Source organism: Ixodes scapularis, unplaced genomic scaffold (genome assembly GCF_016920785.2).
Source record: "Ixodes scapularis isolate PalLabHiFi unplaced genomic scaffold, ASM1692078v2 PGA_scaffold0__279_contigs__length_252992795, whole genome shotgun sequence".
NCBI lineage: Eukaryota > Metazoa > Arthropoda > Arachnida > Ixodida > Ixodidae > Ixodes > Ixodes scapularis.
Window position 1 is genome coordinate 111,474,102 of NW_024609835.1, and position 14,055 is coordinate 111,488,156.

General features: G+C 50.2%; 1 protein-coding gene across 1 annotated transcript in view; it reads left to right on the forward strand.

Moving 5' to 3' along the window:
* LOC8037599 (serine proteinase stubble) overlaps window positions 1–14,055 on the forward strand; it is a 141,460-nt gene that overhangs the window by 104,552 nt on the left and 22,853 nt on the right. Inside the window, 1 exon segment of the mRNA XM_042292653.1 lies at window positions 10,014–10,288. Within this exon segment, the coding sequence (XP_042148587.1) occupies window positions 10,014–10,288 (275 nt within the window).

Here is a 14,055-nt window from a genome sequence, read left to right on the forward strand (position 1 = left end):
TTAACTACTTTTTAACAAGTGAAAATATACGTAAGGTTCCAACTAGAAACTTAGAGAGTGTTATCGAAAGCCACTAGATCAACTATTTTTATAACGACTTGAAGCTCGTGGGAAACTCCGGGGCGCACCAAAGTTACCACTCGTGAAGCAGGCGCAAAGGTAGCAGTGGCGGAACGCAATAATGATGTAACTCTCCGCGTTCCGCCGCTGCTAGCTTTGCGCCTGCTTCACGAGTGGTAACTTTGGCGCGCACCCGAGTTTCCAACGAGCTTCAAGTCGTTCTAAAAACAATTGATTTAGTGGTTTTTAATAATGCTCTCTAAGTTTCTAATAGAAATCATATGTCCGGCTTCACTAATTAGAAAGCTAATTAAATTTTTTTATTTAATTAGCCGATTTATCGCAAATATTAGCCACCCCGGGAGGAGGAGGGGTACGCAGGGGGAGGAGGGGCATACCACCCTCTCCGTACCCTCCCCTCCTCCTCCTCAAGAGAGGGAAATTTACTAAAATTCCCCACTAAATGGCAGGGGAGGAGGAGAGGAGGGTATTCCCTTCCTCTTCCTCCGCACCCTTCCCTCCTCTTCCTCAAGAGCTGCGCTTTAATCACGATGGAAGAAACACAATTCTTCCACCGTGTTTTTTCCACCGTGGCTCTAATTCGGCCTTACAGGAAATTGTAAACGTCACCAAAATTTCTGTTGCCCCAATACCCAAAAACATGCACCCCGAGTTCCATCAGGGGAGACGACAGGCTAGCGCCCGCGCTCTTTAGAAGAGACTTCAATATACCCGCCACGTCAGATACACTGACGCCGGCAGTTACCCGGGTCGACTGGCCATGGCCGTCAGCGTAATCGACGAAGACATGCGGGAAGTGACCACCGCGACCGTTCCTACCTTCCTCCCACTCGAGGCAGAAGAAGCGGCGATAGCGCTCGCTATCCCGTCCACCCCAGCTATCACATCTCTTTCAATAATTACTGACTCGCAGGCGGCTTGCCGTAGTTTTTGCAACGGTCGCCTCTCCAGAGTTGCTCATCGAATTTTAACTAATAACCCCCCTGAACAACTCCCTACAGTATCCTTAATATGGACGCCGGGGCATAATTCCCTGAGCGGGAACGAACGCGCACACGCGACAGCCCGAGCTTTAACCCTCCGGGCCCCGCCAACGCAGGAAGGCCCATCCCCGGTCCCCATCCCGATCCCCCTTACCTTTCGTGACATCCTTCAACATCTCCGATTGAGTCGCCGCACCCTTCCTCCGCTGCACAAATCTCTAACGAGGGAGGACGCTGTAGGTTGACGCATGTTACAAACAAATGCTTTCCCCACCCAGCCTCTTACATGTTTGTCGGGTATACCCTACAGTATACCCGACAAACAAATGTCCCCTGTGCACCGAAAAGGCTTCATTATATCACATCCCGTGGGCATGCCCTAAGATTCAGGCTGCCCCCCTCCCCAGTTCCCTACCTGAACTCCGAGCAGTGGGAAGCTGCGCTGTCCAGCTGGCATCCGGAAGACCAGCGTAACCTAATCTCGCGGGTGTTATGATCGGCCACCCAGAGGGCAGGTTCGGCTTCCTGGCAGCGCCATCGACCACCCATCGAGTGACCAGAGACTCGGGCTCGGCATTCTGGCGCCGCCGAACATGCCGACCGACGCGGCGTGGGTGGGGTGCGGCTTCCGGGCGACACCGAGCGGGCCACCCGGCACAGCGGGAGCTGACCCCCCTGACACCCCGCTGAGAAACGGGGGCCCGCTTCCTCGGCCTTCGGACCGGGTGCTAACGAACGACGTAGACAAGTGGAGACGTTTGGGTCTCGGCGTGTGATCGGGAGAGCTGCCTGTTCCCGCGATCTTCTGGGAGACGGGACGAGAGGGATGCTTGGACCGGGGTGTGACCACGTGGGAGGTCCGCGTCCCGGGAGACCTGCAGAGACGTCCCGTGGTGACGAAAGTGCCCTTTCCCCTCGCGGGACCTTGGACAGGGACCCCCTCGCCACTTCAAGGAGGCTACATTAGCCGGTGCTCGGACTCGTCAAGAGTCTTCCCTTCTCAGACGCCAAAGCTGAAAGATGATGATGTAAATATTCCTGTATATAAACGTCTTCTCCTCTCAGTGAACGCTCCTCAGTATCTTCGAAGTCCACGACGCTTGGAAGTGGGAGCATGCTCGGCCCGGAATCGTAACAACTGGATGGCAGCGGTGGGATGGTCTGTGCAGAGTCCTGGTTGCTGTGTTGGTGAGTGTTCAACTTTCTCTTGGGATTTGCCAGGTTTGAGTAGATGGTGAAGTTTGCTTAAACTTGGTGATATAGCTGCCGGGGTAGTTGGCTTTATTTGGGTATTCCCCGGCAGAGAGTAAGGTGAAAGATTGTCACTCGAAACAACCATGGACTTGAACAAGTTGCGCAGACCAGATCTGATTCTTTTGAGTAAAGAATTGGGGCTCGATTTGGGGGGAGTCCAGAGAAAACCTCTCATAATCGAGGCGATTCGGGCGAGTGGTGGGAGCTAATCGAGGAAAGGATTAAGAAAGAGGAGGAAAGAGTTAAGAAAGAGGAGGAAAGACAAGAAAGGGAGATCGCAGAAAGAGAGAGAGAGCGTCTTTATTGCAGAGAATCGGAGGAAAGAGAGCTCATGGAAAAAGAGAAGGAGCGTCTCTATCGCAGGGAGTCAGAGGAAAGGGAGCTCATGGAAAAAGAGAAGGAGCGTCTTTATCGCAGGGAGTCAGAGGAGAGGGAGCTAGAACGGAAAAAGTTAGAGCTTCAGATAGCCCAGGTGGAGGCAGAGCGGGCAGGCCGAGAGACACCGAGTTCTAGGGTTGGTCAGGCTACACCGCGGTTAAAAATGAAAGACCTCCTACAGCCCTTTAAAATTAAGGAAGATATTGGCTTGTTTCTTGTAAATTTCGAAAGAACATGTGAGAAGATGGACTATTCGCGCGACACATGGCCGCAATGGCTTTTGACAGTTCTGCCGTGCGAGGCCGCCGACGTGGTGGCTCGGCTGGAGAGAGCGGAGGCAGACGATTATGACAAGGTCAAATCGGCTCTCCAGAAGAAGTACCGCCTTTCCGCCGACGCCTTCCGTCGCCGATTTCGCACTGAGAGAAAGAAGTCGGATGAGTCCTTCTCCGAATTCGCTTACAACCTGAAATCCAATCTCGTAGAGTGGCTGAAAGGAGAGGAAGCTTTGGGAGACCACGACAAGGTGGTCGAGTGTATCGGTCTCGAACAGTTTTATAACTGCTTGACGGAGGAAACCCGCCTGTGGGTGCAGGACAGACCGGGGGTTAAAACGTTGGAGCGAGCCGCCGACCTGGCAGAAGAATTTGCTTTAAGGCGCGATGCTGAGAGAAGCCGGGTTCGTCTCGGAGCAAACGCAGGCGGGGAGCCTTCCAAGAAAGTTGGTGCGCACGGAAAAGAAAATGCCGGGTTACCAGGAGAAAAGGGTGGTGACAGGGGAGAACAGTCTCCTGCTTTTGGCAAAGAAAAGGACATCGAAAAGAAGGCTGAGTCTGAGAAAAAGAAAGCGTATGAAGCTAGGAAACCTCTTGTGTGTTTTAGATGCCAAGAACCGGGACACATTAGTTCTGGCTGCCGAAAGCCGAGAGTGGTCTTCTCGTTCGTCAGTGACGACGAGGAGAGCACGCAGTATCTCAGGCCTTATCTCCACGACTTAGTCGTGAATGGAAAGGCATGCAGTGTTCTCAGGGACTCTGCAGCTACATTAGATATCATCCATCCAGACTACGTTAGCGCACGTGACTACACTGGCGAGTGCGCTTGGATAAGGCAGGCCGTGGAGGAGAGTAGCGTCTGTCTTCCGATGGCGCGTGTAGAGGTGAAGGGGCCATTTGGGGTGCTGTGCACGGTGGCGGCGGTGTCTAAAAACCTTCCGAGGCTCTATCCCTATCTGTTCTCAAATCGGTCGGACGCAATGCTGAGGGCAAGGGGTTTGAGCTTTCCGGGGGTTACCGCTCAGCCAGTGACCACTGCCAGGGTTCGCGAGCAAGCAGCGTCGTCGAGGGCCGCGGACAGAAGCAAGATGAGATCTGCTAAGTCATCCCGCAAAGTCGAGGCAGGCGTCCTGTCTGAGCCAGGTATACTAGAGACGCGGCCATGCGGGGATGCTCTCCATGACGCCGCGAAATGGAGTATCACATCGAGTGCCGCGACGCTTGGGGCGGTGGACTCTATTGCTTTGACACCGCGAGAGGGCCCTTCTGGCGCACCACCAACTGTTAGGAAATCGTGGTCGGCCGAAGAAAAAGGTGGCCCAGCTTCGAAAATTAGGGAATTGCGGGGAAATCATGTCGGGTTACAACGCCGCTTGGAGGTCGGGCCCTCCCGGCCTGGTGGCTCGAAAGGAGCAGATACAATTCAGCGGGTTCGTGAGCGAGCGGGGAGGATACCAAGCGAGCATATCCTCCCCTTGGCGCATGAGGCTGCGGGCCTATCTTCTCAGGAGCTGCATCAAAGGCCGGATCGAGCTCAAGTTTCTGGCGACGGGTCCCGACTCTCGCTTTCCGGAGAAAACTCGCGCGGGAGTCGGGGTCAGACAGGCCACAGCTAGATTATTGTTCGACTTCGTCGCGGTTCCCGAGGACCTCGCGAAGCGCTCCTAGCTTTTATGGGAGTTCGAAAGTTTTGCGTATCGTTTCGTTGCTTTGCTATTTTAGGGTTTTTTGTTCGGCTTCAGCAGTTTCCGCTGTTTGTGCGTGGTCGCGCACACACTTTTGCCATTTCGTTGGTTATGAGAGATTTCCTGAACCAAAATGAAAAGCCGGGCGCCTCATAAGCAAAGGGTTATGTTTGTGTTCTGTAGAAATTCAATTTGTGTAAAGTGTATCCATAAATTCAGGGTTCTCTTGAGTGACAATATTTATATTTGTGGTCTACTTTAAAAGGACAAAGTTTGTATCAGTTTTATAGCAATCTGGCAGATCCCAGGGTTGTCTGCGCACTTGCGGACCTGCGACCTTGGGCAATGTGCGGCCAGACCATTGTTTGTTTCATCTGGTGCACTGACGAGCTCCCTTGAGAAGGTGACTGCTGCAGTCCCCGAGAGACACTCGGCGAGCGACTGCGGGTTCTTCGGGATGCAACGTGGGCTGCAACCCTTTCGACCCCTCTTCCCCGGCGGCGGAGGAGCTGTTATGATCGGCCACCCAGAGGGCAGGTTCGGCTTCCTGGCAGCGCCATCGACCACCCATCGAGTGACCAGAGACTCGGGCTCGGCATTCTGGCGCCGCCGAACATGCCGACCGACGCGGCGTGGGTGGGGTGCGGCTTCCGGGCGACACCGAGCGGGCCACCCGGCACAGCGGGAGCTGACCCCCCTGACACCCCGCTGAGAAACGGGGGCCCGCTTCCTCGGCCTTCGGACCGGGTGCTAACGAACGACGTAGACAAGTGGAGACGTTTGGGTCTCGGCGTGTGATCGGGAGAGCTGCCTGTTCCCGCGATCTTCTGGGAGACGGGACGAGAGGGATGCTTGGACCGGGGTGTGACCACGTGGGAGGTCCGCGTCCCGGGAGACCTGCAGAGACGTCCCGTGGTGACGAAAGTGCCCTTTCCCCTCGCGGGACCTTGGACAGGGACCCCCTCGCCACTTCAAGGAGGCCACATTAGCCGGTGCTCGGACTCGTCAAGAGTCTTCCCTTCTCAGACGCCAAAGCTGAAAGATGATGATGTAAATATTCCTGTATATAAACGTCTTCTCCTCTCAGTGAACGCTCCTCAGTATCTTCGAAGTCCACGACGCTTGGAAGTGGGAGCATGCTCGGCCCGGAATCGTAACACGGGCCCGTGCCGCAGCGACAGCTACAGGGGCCCTGGAATGAGGGCTCCTCTCGCCTCGGAAGAGCCAAACTAATTGTTTATTAAAAGCTTTTTCTCTCCCTCTCCCTTTCATTCTTTTTTTTATTTTGTGTTAAGCGTTTATAATGAATGAAATGTGTGCATATAATTCATTGGAATTTCTATTTAAGAATATATAAAGTGACATCAGTTTTGGTTTCAACGGTGTCTGTTGACGCGCATCTCAACTGGGGTATTTAGGGCTTTGTACCGTATAACACAGGACAACTCAGTTGAGCTCGATGGCAGTTGAGAGATCTCAACGATCGTTGGCTTAATAACAGTTGAGAGCGCTAGTGTAACTAGGGTATTAGATACTTCATTTAATAGTTCGCAACGCAGCCGGTGCGGCTGGATGCTCGTTCGATGGCAGTCATGAATCAGTGCCCAAGCGCTCTGCTCGAGCCTGTGCGTGCTCAGTCCCCGCGCCCGTTGCGTCATACACAACAATTGCTTAAACCCAATGGAAGTTCTCCGCACTGCTGCCGATTCATATATATACACATAGCTTAATAAAATATTTATGCACATCTAATTTTCTGTAGAACATACAGGGAGCCAGTCACCGTAATATACAGAGGAATACTGGTCCCATAGAGATTGGCAAACGACTAGGCTGGAAAATTAAGTTTGCAATGGGGTACATAACGGAATGTTTGACAACTTCGTCTTCTTCTCGATGACACTTTGCAAAATTTGTGTTAGGTCGAAATGTTTTTCAATGTTTTTTTGTTAAACTTTACGCAAGAAACAAGGTTGTAAGCTGATCTTGAGAGGTCTAGCTATACTCGGCATGACATTTTTTATGACACGTTGTTAAGGCGCGCGCAATTTCAGCAGCGCTGTAAACGGTATACATGCGTCGGCGGCACCGAATAATAGGTTGCCATGCACCGCGGGGCTGCAGCAGGGTGGAAACAAGGCTAGCCTTAACAACATAGCCCGATAATCTTGTGACATAAGAAATACATAAAAAAGCATCCTACTTCCCTTGATAAAATCTGGAAACATTAAATGCACAGTTTTCTTGAAGTTGTGCGGGGCTTTTCCTTGTTCGTTTTTGTGTTATATTATTATATAAATATGCCCAACGTTTTGTGAAAAGCGTCTCTCTGCTAAACTTACGGGGAAACTGAATTGTAACATAAGTACAACTAATTAAAAATCGTCAGCTTGATTTATCAAGTGGTACTTTTGTATTACACTATTTTAAGATTTTTTTCGTAGAACCCTAGACCAAAAAGCAACTTTGATGCGCCCGCCTAACAGTTTGAAGAATACATAGTGCACAAATAAAACACGACTTCTTTAAGTGACCCGCCAAAAGAAGAAAATATGTTGTTGTTTTTAGTCTCAAGTGAGTTCTGAACAAAGAAAAATATATTTCACTTTGATAACACCAAAATGAGCTGACGAGAAAGATTGTATTAGATAACTATGCAGTGAAATGTATTTTGATTCTAAATTCAGTACGATGGGGACGGTGGCGCCATCCATACACGTCGCGTAGAACCAGAAAATAGCTTGCACGCTGACTAGAGAATAAAACAAGTTGTAGACAAACAAACAAAATGTACAAACCGGTTATGCAACGCGTCTCTGCGAGATTCTTGGTGTGCAATGCCACGGCCGCTCGATGAGAGAGTGCTCGGCCGTGGCAGTGCTCTCCTCCACCGGTCCTCACGAAGTACTCAACAGACTGGAGGAGGCCGCATGATTCCGCTGTTCTCCGCCAGGTGGCGATGCCTCCTCGACATTTAGGGGTTATGGTTCCTGGTTTAAAGTTCGGGCGGTTTTTATGAGCTACTTGTTCTAAACACATCTTCGGAATACACAGGCTTTACTTTTCCCAGCATGCTATTTATTCTCTCTAAATTCCAATTAGCTACTGAGGAAATGGCAATTCAAGGTTATGCCAAAACCAACATTCAGATTTTCCCGCACTCTCCAGCGGCGTGACGTCACCAATTGCAACTCCAGCAGGCAGTCTAAGAAAACAATAGTTTGCGTGTTTTCTTTATAGTTTTGCTGGCGTGAACTTAACCAACATTAATTTCACATCATTAAACTTCCTGTAATCTGACGTCGCGTTTTTAGTGTTGCAAAAAAAAAAAAAAAAAAGCCTTTCAACATCTTGAACCAAATTTTAAATAATTCAATAACTTCGAGAAAAAAAAAATCGTGTCTTATAATTTGGGGTACTACTTCAGATGAGTATATGCATTATGTGGAGTCAATTTTAACGGAAATCACTGACATTAAAATTTCGTTCTCCTTTATAATTTAGAAGTGACATCTTATGCTAATGCTGAACTACAGTGAAGAGTAGAAGTCAAACCGCGTGGCATAGGCAGGTTGGCCATTGGAGAGCCCATGGTAAAACTCCCAAAGAAGTTGTACAGGGGGTAAGTGTATATTTAAAGGGGGCGGAGAGGGCTACAACCATCTCTTGCCGTCCTTAAAGGCAACTTTCTCTTAATGAAAAAAAGCCATACACTCTTCTTTTTGTGTGTTCCTTTTGGGAAGGGATGTCTTGTTTGAAAAAGCAGTTATCTTCTGTGACGTTACTTCTCTTCGCAGAGCCTAATTACCACCGTCCCCCTAGGTCTGACCCATAGGTCCACTCTGACTGGGATATATAGAGGTTAGTCTTGGTTCGGGGCAAGGGAGGCTAATAGCAAACTAGAATTGAAAAAAACTTCTGAGGTAAATGAATGCAGAGAGATGGACCGGCGGAATATTCTGGTACCTACGCATGAGCAGCGTAGACAGAAGATGGAGGAAACTAACCCGAAGAGTAGCGTAAAGGTACTGTTGTAACACCGGGAAAGATGGGTGGATAAGGCCATTGAAGAATATTGTAAAAGAAAGGGGGAGAAAACTTTAGGTGACAAGAGTGCAGGAGAAATCATGCTTTAGAAACGTACAGGGCAAGAAGAGCTGATATTAAAGAGGGAGGAATATTTGATAATTATAGAGGATGTGCGTAAACCACCTAAAGCTAAAACAGATTTTTTTTTTTTGTGAACTAGGACGCACAGCGAAAATATCAGAAGATAGATTCAACACCCACTTTATGCAATGCGAACAGGGAATGGAAACGCAGCATGCCATTATAAAATCGAAGGACTCGACGACCAAAATAGATCACGCGAAGAGGCCGACTTCCTCAGGGCCCTGCAATTCGATGACAGCGGTGCAACAAAACATTTTAAAAAGGTATAGCTAAATAAAAGCTAAAGGTGCTCTTATGAAAAACGCAGTTGGAGTTCAATGTAACTAATATTCTTATCTCGTGAATCCGAATATGACAAGCAATTGACCCGCACATATCGCTAAACCCGAGAGACAACCTTCCGTTACAATGCAAAGTTAAAATTGTGAACGCTCGTGCAGCGCCATCCACGCCGCAATTAAAATCAGTGGAAAGCACTCATATTATTTCTACTACAACAGGGTTCTCCCGAATATCATGTATTTTCTACCCCGCTAGGGGAAGACGCAATGTGTAAATTGGGAATAGGGGTTTAATTCCAATGTAGACTGTTATGCTAGTGACCAAGTCGCCATAGAATGGTGTACGGCTATTCCTGCCTATCTCTGCTCCAGCGAGAACGGGAATGTAATTACTGGCCTTCTCATATTACAATCACACGCACCTTCCAGATACCCGCGCTCATAATGCACTAGTCGAGTCGTCATACTTGCAGTTTTTATTTATAAGACAGAAATAAACAGCCTTTCGTAGTCCTCCGTGATGTCTCGTTAAGAATGCCCCTTTGATGCCCGAGTAACCCTCTATTTAAACACAATTTTCGGGAAATCTGGGTAAATACATGCATTTAGTTTTCGTTATTTTGCACAACTCACGTTTTGAGCCCTTTTGGCTGGAACAGAGGTGTCCACAATAACGAGACATGACTGTAATAAAGTGGTAATACAGCGGTTGCCCGGGGGTGATTTAAGGGACACAACAACAATCTGCTAGAACTTTTCGTTGTCCACAACCGGAAGGACCGACTGCCTATATCCTCCTCAGTGTATTAGAAGATTAGTTCTACGAATTATTTCTGCAATTCGAAAAGTCTCGAAATTGTTCCTGTCTTTCTGTAACGTTAAGGGGGGGCCGCTTTCTCGCAGTCTGCTGCTCTCTCAGATCCGCATCCGCGTGGGCGAGTACGACTTCTCGAGCGTTCTGGAGCCGTACCCGTACGCCGAGCGGGGCGCCAAGAAGAAGGTGGTGCACCCCAAGTACAACTTCTTTACCTACGAGAACGACCTGGCCCTGGTGAGGGTGGACGAGCCACTCGAGTTCATGCCCCACATCGCGCCCATCTGCCTGCCGCCGGACAACGAATCCGACGACCTCATCGGACGTAACGCCACCGTCACCGGCTGGGGACGTCTGAGCGAAGGTACGCCAAAGGGAACTTTCCGACGCAGAGTATCGCAATCGACTCTTACGTAGATCCAGGTATCGCAGGAAGCGACCGTCGCTCCTGCAGGAGACGCGGCGCCGTGCGGCGTGCGACCTTAGTCGAAGCCACGGTGGTCGAAGCTGACACGGAGGAGCAACACCCTCTAGAATATTTAAAGCCCGCACACTAGCATTTGGGCGTCATCGCAGTGAAACTGAACACACACACACAGATTGTACACGAGTGTTGCATCAGGGCTTGGTTAGGCCTCGTCTCCAGTCAATCCGTCGAAAAACGCTCGGTGTCGGGCTAGGTCTTAATAGACCATTTGCTATATTATCCAAGCATCAAGGAGAATACAGCGATTGGTGTTCCACGCGCCACACGTGCACGCCTTTCGCGTATAAAAGATTCGAAGTAAATAAGCAAAATAAAGCTTAGGCGAACGCGCGTGCAAGATATAATTTGTTTTAGGCTTTTGCTTTAAAAATTTAATACTGCTGAGGCCAGTACGTGCGGCGCATGGAACACCAATCTCTGCATTCTCCTTGATGCTTGGGTAATATAGCAAAGGTCTATTGCTGAGTTGGCGTCATTCAAGTGCTACTTAGACTCTACTTAGGCTGTTCACAGGTTGGATGGTGTCCTTTCCTTCAGAAGTCTGTGCGCTGCATAGTTTACGATTGCTTGTCCACCGCCGCAGGCTGGCTCGCACTGCACTGTTTTCTTACGTAACGCCTAAGTCATCGGAGCATCAGTGCCTCAAATGTCACGTGCTACTCTACCCTTTGAACTGGTTGTCACTCTTCATTGGAAGCACATATATCTCAGTGACTCTCGACGTGAGCCCGATGTAACTTTTCATAACATAACGCAACGAAAGGAAACCGCTCATTCTGACCAGAACAGGCATCGCATTAATTTGCGTCATCTCTGCGTACAACGCACTCAAGCTGTCGACGTAACGTCAGTAACGTTACGGAGTACGTTGAACGCGCACTTTTAGTATAGCGAAAGGCAAACGCGTACCTATCGACTTGCAGCGCCATCTAGACGTGCTCCTGCGAACTGCTTCAAACAATCCAAGGTGGGTATTCATTCGGTCAAGCCAAAGCAACCACCACGAATCTCCTCTCTTTACTACGAAGTGCTTGAATCTCTTTCCAGCTGCCTGTTGTAAACGTGTTTTGTCTTGGGACACAGCGCGAACAACAGACGTGGACGAAGAAGAAACACACAGGACGAGCGCAAACTATCAACTGAATTATTTTAATAGGGAAACACGTGCAAGAGTGGATCGAGCAATTAAAATCAAGTTAGAGGGACTTACTGGAAGAAGTTTCATATACGTGGATGAGTACCTTGTATTCGTAGAAAAACCCACTTTTAACCAGACAATCCAGAACGTGCTAAAGACATACAATGAACAAGGAGTAGGGCTAAAATTAACTTTCGAAACCCCCAAAGAACACCAGATTCAGTTTCTGGATCTCAGTATCGATGTTACGCATGAGCATGTTTGTTGGTCTCACCATCCCAGAACCGCTAAATCTCTGCTCGATTTCCGGTCCGCCCAGTCAAAGCTGATAAAAAACGGTATTGCTGTGTCTTGTGTCCGGAATGCGCTGTCAAAATCGTGCGAGCACAAAATGAAGGAGAGCGTTTTATACCAAATAGCAAGGCTCCGAGAAGTAGGCTTTCCAGATCCGGTGATTACCGAAGCCTGCGAAAAAGTAAAGAAGATTTTCAGGGCCAATGCAGCAAAAAACTGTGCTGAGTGGGAAGGGAATAACAAAAAGAAGGTGGCGTCCATTCCTTACATTCACCGCGTTTCGCACAGGCTAAAGGGAATCGCAACAAGATACGGTGTGAGTGTCGTTTTTTCGGCCAAAAACAAGCTGAGCCAGATTTGCCCCGCCATAGAAAGGCGTCTTAGTAAGCGGAATAATCCGACTAGTCATGGTTGCACTGTAAAGCAAGGCACACAGTTCGTTTCATGCACCGTTGGAGCAGTGTATAGGATACCTTCTTCATGTGGGCGGGTCTGTATTGGCCAAACGGGGCGCTGTTTGAACACACGTTTAAGAGAGCACCAGAGTTTGTTGAAGGGGTGTGCATACTCTCATCTTGCAATGCACTGTCGGGATTGTAACTGTGAGCCGAGATTCAGTGACACTGAAGTTTTGTTCAGACACAGGGATCAAGTGTCTAGAGAAATAGTAGAAGCGTACCAAATAAAAAGGGCGGGAACCTCGTGTGTCAGCCAACCGTCTTTGGCACTGCTGGACAGTGAGGTGGCGTTTTTGAATTTGGGATAGTAACACGTGCCATCACGCCGCTATGAAAGTGTCTCGTGATACGCAGACGGGGGGTGAACTGAAAATAATGAATGGTCGTTTTCATGTGTTTTCCTATTAAAATAATTCAGTTGATTGTCAGCGCTCGTCCTGTGTGTTTCTTCTTCGTCCACGCCTGTTCGGGCTGTGTCCCAAGAATAATTCCCACCAACTCGCCCAACTATCCATTCTTCTGAGTGTTTTGTATTTTTTTTTTTCTTTGGGCTGTGCGACCAGCAGTTCGATCTATGGTTCGCTCCAGTGTGTTGTGGTATCCCTACTATCTTATGTTGGCCTCGTCATTTGCTTGGAAGTATGCAAACAATAGGTCGCACCGCTCGCGTACCGACCGCAGAGAAAACGCATTTTTGGGTTCGACGGCGTCGCCAACGTTCTTGGTTATCGACACCCATCTTTGTGGGCGCTCGAAAGGGTTCGTTGCGTTGATTTCTTCGAGGAGGTTGTGGGTCACCTGTGTAGGGGTCTCGTCCGATTCCCCAGGCCCCTGTCTCCGGATGAACGTGACACAGCAAACGCATAGCTCTCGGCAGAAGGGGTTTATTCCACTCACATTCTGCTGGGGGTTTCGGGATCGGGAGAAGTGATCGAGGAGGCCTGGAAGAGGTGCGCCGCCACTGTATGCTGCATGCCGATCGTCCCTGCGGTGCTAGTCCACACCGCATCCCGTGGACGTCGCCGTCGAGGGTCAAATCTGGGGTCTAAGTCCGGACCATGTCACCGGGCCGTCGCCCGAGCCGGCGGCGCGGTCGCCACCAGTGCGCACGTCCGTCGTGGCCCGTTTCCCGCGCAAGAGTCCCCTCTGCCAATCTCCCGTCGTCCTTCGTCCCAACTTCCCCCGTTCCCGCCGTCGCCGCGCACCAGACCGGCCGGAGCCTCTTCTTTCCCATCTTGGGCGGTCTCTCGCTGGAGCTCCCCGTCTGGCTCTGCCGCGGCACGAGCAGGGCCTCGGGCGCCGACGCTGTCCGGGAAGGGCGTCCTATGATGTCCACCGCCGACATGTCTTCAAGATGGGTCCCGTGCGAGGAGGCGCTCGGGAACCAAACCTCAAAGGCGCCGTCCTTGCCACGGAAGGGACCGAAAACGAGTCTCCAGGCGCCGGCGTCCGGTTGTCGGCCAGAAGGGGGCTGACGGGACCCCACACCATCCCCCCCTCAAATGAAGGCCCGGGGGTCATGAAGGTCAGAAGTGGAGGTGGCGCAGTTGACGCAAATACCGCACGGGAGCTCAGCTGAGCGTCGCCGATAATGGCGATCACCCTTCATGATCGCGGCGAGGGTGCCAAACGAGGCAAGCCCGCAAGGACAGTTCATTCGCCGGGAAGCTCGACCAGGCAGCGTACAGTCCAGAAGCGGGCACAGAGCACCACCGCTCACAGCACGAACCGGCACTAAGTCGCACACAATACAC